The 14,021-nt window shown below is 37.3% G+C and overlaps 3 protein-coding genes across 5 annotated transcripts in view; 1 reads left to right on the forward strand and 2 right to left on the reverse strand.

The window, feature by feature from the left end:
- The first annotated feature begins 481 nt into the window (after positions 1–481).
- LOC120494570 (myozenin-2) lies at positions 482–3,510 on the forward strand. The gene is made up of 5 exons (XM_039693805.2): positions 482–639; positions 1,186–1,340; positions 2,349–2,511; positions 2,607–2,799; positions 3,115–3,510. The coding sequence occupies exons 1-5, from the start codon at positions 570–572 to the stop codon at positions 3,296–3,298; spliced, it is 765 nt and encodes a 254-aa protein (XP_039549739.2). The 5' UTR covers positions 482–569; the 3' UTR covers positions 3,299–3,510.
- On the reverse strand, positions 2,956–8,648 carry rbm22 (RNA binding motif protein 22). Its single transcript, XM_039693804.2, has 11 exons — positions 8,498–8,648; positions 7,843–7,896; positions 7,707–7,736; positions 7,341–7,473; positions 6,807–6,907; positions 6,493–6,665; positions 6,050–6,250; positions 5,099–5,263; positions 4,943–5,025; positions 4,188–4,319; positions 2,956–4,101 (listed from the first exon to the last, which is right to left on the reverse strand). Exons 1-11 carry the CDS (start codon positions 8,549–8,551, stop codon positions 3,953–3,955), a joined length of 1,275 nt encoding a protein of 424 aa, XP_039549738.1. The 5' UTR covers positions 8,552–8,648; the 3' UTR covers positions 2,956–3,952.
- A 2,020-nt stretch (positions 8,649–10,668) lies between these two features.
- The window catches only part of ndst1b (N-deacetylase/N-sulfotransferase (heparan glucosaminyl) 1b), an 84,679-nt gene continuing 81,326 nt past the window's right edge, over positions 10,669–14,021 (reverse strand). For all 3 annotated transcript variants that reach the window (XM_039693724.2, XM_039693726.2, XM_039693728.2), the window contains exon 16: positions 10,669–13,261. In XM_039693724.2, the coding sequence (XP_039549658.1) occupies positions 13,142–13,261 (120 nt within the window). In that variant the 3' untranslated portion in view covers positions 10,669–13,141. The remainder of the gene's footprint in view (positions 13,262–14,021) is intronic.

The following is a 14,021-nucleotide window of genomic DNA, read 5'->3' on the forward strand; positions in this document are numbered from 1 at the left end:
TGTTACCAAAAATTGAAATCCCTTCTCAGGCCCATGGCATCCCTTCAGCAAAAGGTGTTGAATCCCAGAGGCAGACAGACTTGGGCATGACTCGGAGTCTTGCCTTCCTCCCCGGTCACTGGTCTGAATGCTTTAGTGTTATGGCCGGTGGATCAAATTTTCATTAGTGTGGATGCTGGAGCTCTACCGTGCTAATCCATGCCTATTGGATACAAACTTCACTTGCTATAATAAGACGGTGATCTAACCAAGGCAAAAAAGAAGGTCCACAGCGTACCTGACACACAAGCGTATCTACCTCGGGACATGATACATCATTGACTGGCATCAGAGCAAAAACAGGATTTTAAAATTGGTAAGTTTTGCTATAATGAGAGGATTCGTTTGTTCCGTGATCTGTGCGACTCAGTTTAAACAAGAGTTTTCAGGCATGATTTGAGATCAAAGGAGTACATATGAATATCACAATGAAAGGATAAAAATCAGATTCATTTTAGTGGGGAACAATCTCAAAATAAATTATTCCTCTGGCCTGATTTTATTGAAGACTGGACACTATTAATATCATCATGCCTGTGCCATACACGGACGTATCTAAGGAGAAAGATCAACAGGAGCTGAGCTCGGACACAGATGGAGGTAAGATACATCAGAAGCAAGAAATAAAAAGCTGAGTTTCTTCAAACAGCATGCCTCAATCTCATCTCAATGGATATGCCTGACTCAATGAAAGTAGCTTGAAAGAGACGGCACTATGACATGTGGGGAAAGAATCAAAACAGTCTGTAAAGTGAAAACGGAGACAAATTTACACTTTCTTCTCAGGCATGTCTCAACTGCCTTGACTCGGTTCCCAAATCAGTAAGGGTATTTGTAATGTAATATGACAGCCGGAGACTAAATGCTTTACTCCATGAGATCATGACTCATCCACGCCTGATCGGGAAAGATCTGAACCCTCTTAAACATTACAGAACAAACAGCAGGCTGAGGTTACACCCAGACCGACAAGTGTCAAATTTAATGATTTAATCAGCCGCACATGTTGTGCTCATGCTTGGAGGCACTTTTGCTGAATTGCACAGTATTAAAGCAAACCATTAAATGTCTTTGTTGTTTCATAATGGATTGTAGTTCAGTGATTAATATAAAATGCGTTTCAATATATCTGTGCATGTAAATCAGCATGTCTGAACCTGGGAAAGAAGATCAGTGTTCCTCAGGATCTGATGATGGAGGAGCTCAAACTACTGTCAAACAGAGGATCCATAATGTTTCACGAGAGACTCAAAAGAGTGGAGAGATTCACCTTGGAGAATATAGCAGACAGACACATCAATGTAAGATATCTTACTGTAGTCACAAAGTTCACAAAGGCAATATATGGATTACAAAGTTCAATATGGATTTCATTCATGAACTTGGTCCCAGTGTTAACCAATAGTCAAATAGCTATGTAATTATTTGAGTGTAATGTGCATAGTCAATTATTATTTCTATGCGGATTAAAACATGGATTGTGGTAAATTTAATAACAAATCGTATATTTGAATAAATCATGTTTTAAAAGTGAAACTCTCGCAATTTTGAGTGAAACAGGATATTCAGTGAGAAGAAAATAGGGCAGGGTGTGATTTTTCTCCATTGGAGACCCTGAAGTAAACCTAAGATCTTTACTGAGGTAACGTTAAACCAATTAGGAAATAACTGGGGGACCACCTTCCAGGAGAATTTAGCCCTAATTAAACACACCTGAACCAGTGTCTTCAGGGTGACTAGAAACTTGAAGCTCAACTCCTCAGGCCCTTCAGGAGAAGATTTCACGCAGCCGTCATTTTGAAATGGCTCCAGTCCGGTAGGAAGAAAACCGGAAGTGTCGCCTTTAATCATAGGAGAGTCGCGAATGCGATGGCGTATTGTTGTGTTTAATGTAGAAATTTGTTATTCTAAAAATGTACATACATTTCTTTCATAGTTTAGATATACAGTGGATTTTATAAATATATATATATTCAGAATATAAAAAAGAAACAGGAACGAACTACATCCTATATTGGATATTAACATCTAATAGTTTAAATCGCGGCAGCAGCTTCAGGTTGGTAGTCCTGTAAGACTTCCGGGATTTTTTCGTCTATGCCCACCGGAGCCTCGTTTTCGATTTCAAAATGGCAGCTGTGTGAAATCAGCATTAGACACACCTGAGCTAACAATTTAATCCCATATACTCATTAAAATAAAGGTTCTTTTTGCATCGCTGCAAAAATCCTTTTTTAGAAACTTTATTTTTAAGAGTGAGGTTCAGGAATTTAATAATAATTGAAGTTTTTAACACTACACCCACCTAGCACTTAGAGGGAAGCCTTCAAGGTCAGAAAGACAAACAAGGAGAGAAAGGCGGCGAGTACTTCACCTCTGAGATCTACATCACCCAGCCTGGAAAAAATAACCTGGTCACCGCACTCAACAGCACAGTTGCTAAGAAAGGAAACCCAAGTTTGCTTGCACCTGGTAAATACAAACAATGTGTATCTTTAATTCTGTACGAGTATATCAGGTTAAATTTTGTACACAAGTCAAGGAAAACCCACATTTCCTTCACACAGGTTATGGGGGGCACCTGAAAGAGGTTCCTCCTGAAAAGTTCAATGTCACTGTGATCCCCAAGTCTTACCAATCACCCTGGGAGGAAAAGCCTATTGACAGAGAAACACTTTTGGCTACCAGGTTTAGTACCAGAACCAGCCTTCCTGAACCACCTTACAAACTCACCCCAGCCAACTACAAATGCTTCAACAGGTACCCATTGTAACCCATTAAGCACAACTACTGGCATCCTCATTGGTAAATTCAGCATTAAGTAAAGCAAAACTTTGTTTCATTTACTTTCTAAATACACTTTCATGGTCTTATTGTAAAAATGGTTGGTTATGTAATCTTTGTGGAGAATGTGGAGAATCACAACATAAAAAAAAACTTTTATTTAAAGCTAAAGTCAAAACAGGACAAAAAGGCAAAAGAACAAGACTGCACACTTAATGGCTTCTTAGCATGTCCACTCGTCTCTCGTCTGATAGGTAAAATCGGATTATTTTTAATCATTATTCTTTACAGAGCTCCAACACCGTTTGGTGGGACAGCAGGTACGGCGAGGACTCTGCCACTACCTGGGTTTGAGATGCTGCAGGCTCACACAGAGCCACGCCTAACCTGGGACAGGATGTGCCACCGGCCCAATTTCAACCGTATGCCACAAGGCTGGAGAACCCAGTACGTTATAGAGTCTCCAGATTTGTGAAGCTGGTGAATTTTGGCAAAATATAAGTGAGGACTAAGACACCACTGTGAATTGTGAGCTGAGCCATCAAATACCAATTTAACATTTACATACATTACCTGCTAACATGCTATGATACGGTTTACGTAAACATTCACACAGTATTTCAAAATGTGAAGCATCTTTAATGTAAGCACAGAAAGCTGTACATTAAAAACAAGTCTTAAAAACAATACGGGATGATACACTTCGTTCTTTATATTTAGAGGACAAGAAATGGACACTAGTGGGAACTGTAATATGAACAATGGAATATTCTAGAGGTGTAGCACAATACAGTGTTAAAAACAAAAAAGGAGATGTCAGGCATTTTAAATAGTCAATAGTGCCCCCATTTGGTAATTGTTGGTCACTGCAACCAATTCTTTGCCATTTGGCCCTAGAAAAGGCCCATCTGTTTCATCACGGGTCATTATAAAATAAAAGCTTAAAAAGAAATGTTTTTCTCTCAAGGTTTAAATTCGAATGTTTTCAGTATGCATTTGCATTCCATCTTACTCGCGCTCTGAAAATGAGTGATACAAACATTCCAAAAAATGAGAGCAGAGATGACATCACTCTGGGTTTAGTTGTTCAGTGGACCTCACTGGACAGTGAGGTAAGCCATATGACTATCTAGGGGCCTCCATGACGACTTGCATGAGCGCCCATCCGCTGAGGATCCTGGGATGGGTAGTGGACCTGTCCAGGTGGCCGCATGCCCATTGGCGGAGGCATTGAAGGGGCCATGGGATCCATAGTGTGGAACATAGGAGGACCAAAACCTGGAGAGAACAGATGAGGTTAATGGAGATAAGTGAAGGATTACTAACAGGCCAAAAAAAGAGGAAGTGAGTGGGGTGATGCTTACCAGGTGGTGGGGGCATGGCAACCCCAGGTGGAGGAGGAAGTCCCAGGTTCATGACAGCAGGGGAGCTGGTTGGAGGCAGGTTGAAGTAATTGGTGGAGGCATCTTCATCAGACACAGGGGGTGGAGGCAGAGCTGTTGAAAAGATATTTGAGAAAGGAAAAATTCACACACTGCTTCAACTTGTGCAATATACAGTGGCCCCCAATTTATTTTGGAATAATCTTAAAAGTACAACTTAATTTACTTTATAAAGTCAATCAATAAAAAAAAAAAAATGCAGCCTGATTAATAATAAATACACTTACAAATAATTTATTTAAATAAAAATCCAAACCTTTATAAGCAGTACATTTAATCTTAGTTTTATTTTAATTACCAAATCAATGTAAATTTAATTTAGTGGTGACAGGTCAAGCTCCAAAATAAACACATAAAATAAATAAATAATTCAAAAGCAGTCCACACAATTAACAATAAGTAAAATAAAATAAGTAAAATAAAAAAAATAAAAAATATTTTAAAGCAATCCATTCAATTCATCAAATAAATAGATAAAAATAAAATCAATAATCATACTTTTAACTTAATTTATTATTAAATTATCATTGTACATTTATTTAATTTACTAGTGTGACTGACAGGTCAAGCACCAAAAATAAATGAATTAATACCATGCATACATTTCAGTCAGAACCACTGACATAAACTCATTATTTTACTAAAACACATATGCAATGAGAGACTTTGGCACATACCACCAGGGAGCCCCGGCACTGGTTCCAGACGGATTCCACTCTCCGTCACGCCATCCTTCTCTTTCCCTCGCGCCGCCTGTGACCTAAACGACACACAGCAACATTCAGTACTGCCACCACCACATACATGAGACTGGGTGATTTTCAGGTTATTACCTGCCCCATTTAACATTGAGCCGGCGTCCATTAATGATGAGTTTATTAAAGGACTTCTCTGCAGCCGTCTCTGCGGCCTGCCGTGTGGCGAACTGGATGAAAGCACACTGCTGCCTCTGAACAATGGTGATGGTACGAATCTCCCCAAACTGGTAGAAGTGATTCCTTTGTGGAAAAAAGAAAACAGGAATCTTTAATCAAGAAACGGAAGAGAAAAGGATTTTTTTTGTCTCAATATAACATAAAACACATCATTAAAATAATAATAATACTCTTTAAAATGGTTCCTAAATAAATTACATTGTTCAATTCCCCCTGTGGTGAAAATCAAGCTTTTGTTGCAATGTTGTTTATATCTCTGTGGTGTTTTTGATGTGCTTTAAGACAAACCATGCACAAATTCATTCAAAGTCAACACCATTGCTGAGAATTTTCTCCTTAAAACTAAAAAAATAAAAGTCTCAAAGACACGTTTTGAAGTCGCTGCTGTTTCTGACGTCACAAACTACCTTGTATTCAATACAAGAAGTGGGTGCAAGTGAGTGCAGGCGGGGCTCATTTACATATTCATAGAACCAAGTATTCTAAATTAGGCAAGGGTATAGAGTTACATTCAAGCTATTTTAAGGCATGAAGAAAAAAAAAACTTTTAAATATGTCATTTTGGTGATCAAAGAAGTTTTTAGAGATAAAATTACCGACAACATAAGGACTTTAATTATTTTACAATTATACACTATATAAAATATTAACTTTGGTTACAAGAGGTAAAAAACTAAATAAATACTGTTCGTTTTCTCACACAAACCGCTCGTTTATAATATTAACAGAACTTTCTAGGCAAGCACACGTACTGTAAAATAAAGTGCAATCCTTATTAATAAAAAAAGCCCATGGGCAAGTTGCGTGTCCAACTTATATATAGCTTTAAGAGCTCTAAAGTGCACTTACCTGAGCTCAGAATCTGTAACGTTTTCTCCCAGTCCCCCAATATAGAGTGTGGTGATGGACTTGTCCTCAGGTACGTCCAGTCTGGGCATAGTGGAGGCCCGCTTCAAGAGTTTATCAGCCACAGGATCATTAATGCCATAGTAACGGTCCTTAATGTTCTGATCAGCCAGCGGGTCATCTGGATCGGTGGGCTTTTCGTGCCTGTGATATCAAAGCAATGCTTTATCACAAATGTACTCAAATTCATAATTGCTAATTACATAATTCACACCATAAGCATATTTCATTAAAAAGTCACTCGGGAAAAAAAAGTTTATCAAGCAAGTAATCTGATCAAAAAGACATGAAACAAAATGAAACTCATGACCACCAACACTGGGTGACAATGGAGAATTTTGAGTCATCATTTTACACTGATAAAAGACTGTTAAGATGTTGCTCACCTGTATGGACACTCTTCTCCTCTCTTACACTCCCCTTTCACCCAAAAGGAACAGATGTGAGGTCTGTTCCTCTTGTAATATGGCGTGGTACGAGCCAGTTTCAGCAGCATATCGCTGCTGCTCGGCGCCTTCCCAAGCAGCCCCACAGGTCTCGTGCCATCAGAGTTAGCGATCTACACAGCCAAACATTACAGTTATTTGACCCACAGACACTAATAAGTATTTTCATTCACTATGCTATGTTATCATGTGGAAATCCTAAAAGATTTCTTTGATGTGCAGTGCAGACAGACGTCACAAAACCCAAAATTTACCTCTCTCTCCATATTCTGAGTGTAATACTCCTTATTCACGTCCGATCTCGGTACTTCATCTTTAACGGACAGCCCAGTGTCACGAACCTGAATCGGCAAGCCTGTCCAAAGCAGAAAAAGTATCTTTAATCATTTAGGAATATTTACAATACTATAATTATGATGTTAAAATTCTAAATTGACTTTTAAGATTCAACTTCAACTTTAAGTCATTGTTGATTTATTTTTTTAAGTGATCATTTCGACTTGTCATAATTTCCACTCACTTTTTTATTATGTGGAAAAGTCACTAAAAGTTCACAATGCGCAATGTGAAGCAAACAGCAAAAATATTTCTATACTAAAGATACAGCAATTTGTCAACTAGTGTATACAAGTTTGAAACAACCTGAGGGGGAGTAAATTATGACAGAATACTCACTTTTAAGTTAACTATTCCTTGAATGTGAACATCATTTTACTAACAGATATTTATATGACCACAAATTAGGATTTTATTATCTGAAATTCTGAACCATAACAGTTCTGCATTACCATATTCCAGATCCAGGAGGCAGGTCTGACAGACGTTCTTCATTTTACTGCAGGTCTGACACACTTCTGTCTTCTTAAAGCGCATCCTGACTCCGGGACACCAGCGGAACACCGTGAAGGGACGCGCACAGATCTAGAGGATTGGAAAACGAGAATATAATAACATGCTGCACTTTCAAATTGTGGGGCAAAAAATATAAAGCATTATTTTTCAAGACCTTTTTTTAAGGATTTTTGACTAATAATTTAAGCAATTACTGCACAGAGTTTCTACTTGTACAGGAATTAATATTAGTAAATAGAAATGTTCTGAGATGACTTTTAGGAGCACATTTAGCCTTTTTGTGAGGATGAAAACTGCAGTACCTTGCACTCCTTGCCAAATTTCTCTTTGGTCTGTTAAAAGAAATACATGTACAAAGTTACAATATGTTTAAATACAAACTAATACAACTATCATATACTAATAATTAACACATGAAACTGCTCTAACTCTACTTACCATGCGGATATAAGGGTTTTCTCCCAAGCATGTTTGACAGAGGATGGGAAAATCCTGTTCAAATAAGTACAAATCAACAATTAAATAAATAAACAAATACGTTTTGAAGAACTACTGTTATTATATGCATATATATATATATATATATATACACACACACACACACACAACCAGTTCAAAACAAAGTGCACGTTATGAGCCAAAAATATCACTATTATCCATGCACGTTTTAATTAAAAAACCGTGTTATTGGTGTTATATAAACTCTTTTATTAACAGGATACTTTTCACTTTTATCGAATATAATAAATAAGCCTTTCTCGTCATTTCAATTTCAATGAGAGATTTATTAGCGTCTATACAAAAATGATCAGTTATCATACAGTGACATGAGAGAGGATGTTCACACTATTCTGTTAGCAAATACCGGTGATTCGTTTAGGGTTTACAGTAAATTAATTAAAAAAAAACAAAACATTTTGACATCGATAAGAATGTGGTTTCATAAACATTAACGTTAGCCACACGCTAAGGCAATAAGCTTCTACAGAAGGGGATCCTATTAGGAAAGGATTTAAATTGGCGAGCTCAAAATAAAGAACGTAAATGCACCAGTCGCAATAAATAATACTTCTTTAAAATATGTTATACTCACCGAATCCTCCCAGTTTTGCCTGTTGTAAGTGTTGGAGCCTAACGACGTCGCCATTGCTACAGGCTAGCGCGAACGGAATCTTTACCTACAATGCTTTGCGTCTATAGGGCTGGGAAAGAATCGCAGCGCCACCTAAAGTCGTGGAGGAAATTATACAGTTCTCCCATTTCTCCCTCTGGATGGGAAAATTTGAATGTACTCTTTCTGAAACCTTTCCCGAAACAAATCCTCACTTTGACCGTGCCAATTTACACAACGTCTTTGGAATATCAGATAAAATATTAAATACACACGTAATCAAAACATTTGAAATTTGCTCTACCCTCAACATTTTCAACATTTAAAGGAGAACTCCGGCGCCAAATGAACCTTTGGTCTAATTACACATTGCTACCTAGTCAACCGTTATCTGAGATTTGTTTTCATGATTGCCGAATGTAAATAGTTTTATCTCTAAAAACAGTTTAGCCTACAACGCCAGTTCAATGCTAGTATATAGGGCATAGAGTAATGACAAATAAAAATCGCTTGTTATTACCACTAACAAGGCTCAAAATAGCCCCACACCAAAACGACAGCATAACAAGGGTCCCTACATTCAAACCGAAGCGTTGAGAACTTTGTCAGTGCCCACACAGTTTAATAAGAAGATATTTTATACACACAGTAAATTTCGCGAAAACAGGAAGAAGCCATCTTTGAAAAATAGTCTCTACCAGTCGATCTACGAACGCCGATCCAAGTGCGCTGAACTGTGCAGAATCTCATATGATCCGTTGTTTCCAGAAGAAACACAAACACAAACCATTTTCTTCTCTTCAGTATGTACACGTAGCCTACTGTTCGCGCTCACCTTATCACCTTATTCACATCTCACCAGCGCACTTGGATCGGCGTTCGTAGATCGACTGGTAGAGACTATTTTTCCAAGATGGCTTCTTCCTGAATTCGCGAAATTTACTGTGTGTATAAAACATCTGCTTATTAAACTGTATGGACACTGACAAAGTTCTCAATGCTTCGGTTTGAATGTAGGGACTCTTTTTATGCTGTCGTTTTGGTGTGGGGCTATTTTGAGCCTTGTTAGTGGTAATAACAAGCGATTTTTCTTTTGTCATTACTCTATGCCCTATATACTAGCATTATACTAGCGTTATAGGCTAAACTGTTTTTAGAGATAAAACTATTTACATTCGGCAATCATGAAAACAAATCTCAGATAACGGTTGACTAGGTAACAATGTGTAATTAGACTAAAGGTTCATTTTGCGCCGGAGTTGTCCTTTTAAACTAATTTCTGTGGTGGTTTTTGCTTTAGTATTCTTTGCTTTGTGAATATTTCCTTTCTCTTCAATGTTATTTATGTTTTAAGTGTACAATTAGCTGTTTGTGAACAATTATTGTACCCAAATTTATAGCCTATCACTTTTGTTTCAACGTTTTTTATTTTATTGTATATATATATATATATATATATATATATATATATATATATATATATATATATATATATATATAAAAATCAATTTAACAATGCCACCCCCAATCCTCATCAGGCTCCTATCACTTTCAACATTGAGTAACAAATCTAATTGCTAATTGAAAGCTATTTTTTGGAAGTGTCTTTTATCTTTTTTCATCTTAAAATGTGACTGTGGTGATATTAATTGCAATTCAAAGATCCACTTTTAATATTTTGTCAATAACTCATCAAAATTGTGATTTGACTGCAATTTGGAGGGAGTCAACAAATGTGACATGATCTAGGATGTACAAAGGAATGTAGGATGAGCAATGGCATAATAACCAGTCTAATGTCATTACGGCCCCCTAGACCATTAGTGTCAAAGCACAGAAGGCCATGTGATGTGAAACACTGAGCTTATAAATAAAGAGTGACCTAGATTGTGTAGAACGATTCTCCACTATACAAATGATAAATGCATAATGACAAGGTCTGCCTGTAAGGCTGCTACTCCGTATGGGATCATGAGAATGAATTATCAAAATTTTCGGTGACATGCATGAGGCACAAAAGAATTTGTATCTAAAATATTGTATAATTGATCAATTTTCAAGAGAAATTTCAGGCTGTAATTGTTAATTATTCATACCATAAAATATATTCTTTTATGTAGTTTCTTTATAAACAAAAAAAAAAAGACAAAGAATTAAAAAGACAGTGGTTTCTTTATTTGCAAATTAATCACAAAAATATTGGCTACCAACAATAAAAAATATTAACAACAGTAGGTTTGATTGTACAGTCCAGATGATTATTTCCTTACAGTTATTTTATTCTACCGATTGATACCCTACATTATGATACAGAAAGCACAATATTGGCAGTGTGAAAGTCATTGGGACCCTCTGCACGTCTGTGAGTGTCGATGTATAAAAAAAATGATAACTAGTTCATTCATATTTTAGAATTTCTCTCAGTTCCATTCACTCAAAAAAACAAACAAACAAACAAAAAAACAGGTTCTGTACACTGTGACAGAATTTGTGCTTGGTGCAAAACATCCCATTTAACCAGGAAACATGATATTGCATTATCATTAGATGTCAGTTGTGGGTTTGGGAGCAGAAATACAAAACGATATAGAGTAAATGAACTTTTCCATGTGTGTGATGATGAAGAATCCGAAAGCAGCATGTAAGGTGCATGATTCTGTACCGCAGACAGAAGTAAACTACTTCTATTTCAACCAAGACCCAGTAAAACTACCTGTAAAAGCCACTGGTAATACAAAGATGCTCTGTGGACCCAAAAGTCTTCCTGTGGACTGTCGCAAAACATTTGTGGGAAGTGATATCCTGGCATTGTACGCTTGGTCACAAATATTGTGCTTCTCAAGCATCACACTTTGAGGTCAATGAAGAAAATGAAGGTTTTTTGTTTTTTTTTACAAATAAGATCTATATTATAGAAAATAAACGCTCTGAGATACTGTCACTTCTCCAACTGTAATATTGCCAGACCCCTTCCATCCTAAAGCAGGGGTGATTTCTCATCAAACATTGTACTTTTTGGCGCCTTTTCATCGTGAAACACGTGACCGACGGATGCACTCGAATCAAACCGCCAAAAGTCTATCGACGCACACAGCTGTTAGAGGAGACTGATACATGCTGCGCAGAGTGAGTCTGATGTGATTGTGCATAGAAGTATGGAAGAAAGTGCACAAAAAACCTTTGAAAGACAAATTAAAAACAGAAGGGAGCCAAATTAAATCCAATTAATTTTATGTTATACATAAAATGAGATTTGGGCTCGTTCCATGACTTCTCATTTCGGCAGCGAGAGAAATGAAATCCATTAGCGCAGTGGTTTAATTCAGCTCCAGGGACTGGGTTAGGGGGCTTTGTGGAGCTTTCCATGGATCGCCATGCCTGCACTGAAAAGGCATCTTGTCTGTTATATAGCATCCTAATTCCTTGCTTACATTCATGGGTGTAATTCCTACGGTTCAGTAGCAGTCAACAGTTCCTACAGAACACAAGTCACATAAAATGTCTCTTGGCAGAGGAAATACATTCCAGGACACATTCTGATGACAACCCTGAATGAAAAGTGATTAGATGTTGTGATATGCTAAAACAAATCACTTAAAAAAAATGGGTAAAACATTCATTTAAAAAAAGGATAAAAAAAATACAGGTGATAAAAGATTACCGTCAGGCAGGTTTTATGAATCACTATTAAAACGGCGACTTAATGCTCCGGTGAGATTTGTGATATAATGCTAAAATAACACATGGGTCGGTCCAGTTCTCACAGGGACATTCATCATTCGAATTACGATTAAATAAATCGATCAAAACACGTCAGCTTGTATACTTCAGTGAATTTAACCGTAATTGGCTTGATAAAGTTGCATTAAGGCAGTTACTGCACAACGACGTACCCAATTTTTTTTACAGTTTCATATTTACAGTCACATTGATTATGGATGTAGCTTATCTGTGTTTTAGTACCACAATTTATCACGCATTATCAAGCTGTCCTGGGGATTCGCAACTAATAGCCATAAATACATCGTAATGAAATTTCACCTTTAAATGTCACATTTTAAGCCCGGAGGGTGCAGCTGTAACGAATGGGCTCGATATCCTATGAAATAATAATAATAATAAAAAAAACCTTTAGAAACAGAAGAGTGAAACTACAAGACGAACAGCCTTGAAATGAGTGTTAAAATGAGATTTAACCAAGAAAACAAACTTTTAGGTACCACCCTGGCACTTATTTATCTGTGTGTGTCCTATAGCTCTGTCAAAAGAGATATGTGCCTCCTCTCCCATATTGCATGTCCATTTGTTCTGACACTACGTCTCCCTGGTACTTCAACACACCAGATAACGTCTTTTGGAAGCCTCCCGTTGTGATCCCATGTCCGAGCGAGATTTGTGGCAGGTGTGCCCCAAGGCTATATCCTGGGCACATCGCTGTTCTCCAAAACGGAACAGAGCCACCAGCGCATCCGAGCCCATCTTTCTTTACCGCTCCGCCGTGTCCTCTAGAAGACTTGACCGACCGTGGCCGGCGGCTGACAGGGGTGGACAAGAGGGCGAGTCCGCTTAAGAGCAGAAGGAGGGGTGTCCGAGTCTGACCTGTGTGTCCCCACCCCCCTCCTCAGGTTACCTGCTGTGGAGTAGCTCCTCCCTCAGCCAGCTAGGCAACGGCTGGCCCATTTTGTACAGCAGCTTGGAGAGCTCGATGTTGTGCTCATGGTAATACTCTCTCAGGAAGGTCCGGGACTGTGGAGGAAGAGGATGGGGTCAGTTTCTCTGCCAACATGTAATGTACGTCATGCTAATAGACATATGTGTGTGCTTGTATGGCAAGCCGTTTTAGCCTTTATTCATTTCCAGGATATGAATTCTTGATATCACTAGTGAAATGTCACCATAGGCTGCCATTCAAAACCAATTGTTGATATTCTTCCTAGTTGAAATTCCAATTTCACATAATACAATAATTACTAGTAAAAACCTTTATTTTTGATATCAAGAATTCAATTGTTGCTGGTTGAAATGTCTATTCTTGATATCCACAATTTAATTGCTACTAGTAACAATGATCATTTTTGATACCAACCATTCGATTTTTACTAGTGACAATGTTAATTTCTGATATCATGAATGTGATTGTTACTAGTAAGAAAGATATTTTTATATATATATATCAGAAAAACATTTTTAGATATCAAAAATAATCATTTTTACTAGTACCAATTGAACCGTTGATATCAAGAATAGACATTTCAACTAGTGACAATTTAATTATTGTTATCAGGAATTCACATTTTTACTATAAAAATAATTTTATTTAAAAAATAAATTCTTGATATCCACAATTTATTTTGAATGGCAGCCTATGGTGAAATTTCACTAGCAATTAAATTGTTGATATAAAAATATGTAATTGTTGATATCAACAATTCATATCCTGGATATAAAGATAAAACGGCTTGTCATAGTGCGTGTCCGTTAACATTTTTACATTTAGCTTTACCAT

The sequence above is a fragment of the Pimephales promelas genome, chromosome 19 (assembly GCF_988280905.1).
Source record: "Pimephales promelas chromosome 19, fPimPro1.hap1.1, whole genome shotgun sequence".
NCBI classification, from domain to species: Eukaryota; Metazoa; Chordata; class Actinopteri; order Cypriniformes; family Leuciscidae; genus Pimephales; species Pimephales promelas.

Bases quoted from the DNA above. Each gene is read 5' to 3' on its own strand.
- LOC120494570 (XM_039693805.2), top strand. From the start codon at position 570: ATGCCTGTGCCATACACGGACGTATCTAAGGAGAAAGATCAACAGGAG. The intron at 640-1,185 runs GTAAGATACATC...CATGTAAATCAG, and splicing joins GAGCTCGGACACAGATGGAG to CATGTCTGAACCTGGGAAAG. The intron at 1,341-2,348 runs GTAAGATATCTT...ACACCCACCTAG, and splicing joins TAGCAGACAGACACATCAAT to CACTTAGAGGGAAGCCTTCA.
- rbm22 (XM_039693804.2), bottom strand. From the start codon at position 8,551: ATGGCGACGTCGTTAGGCTCCAACACTTACAACAGGCAAAACTGGGAG. The intron at 7,897-8,497 runs GTGAGTATAACA...TTATTTGAACAG, and splicing joins GGCAAAACTGGGAGGATTCG to GATTTTCCCATCCTCTGTCA. The intron at 6,908-7,340 runs GTAATGCAGAAC...TGCTTTGGACAG, and splicing joins CCTCCTGGATCTGGAATATG to GCTTGCCGATTCAGGTTCGT.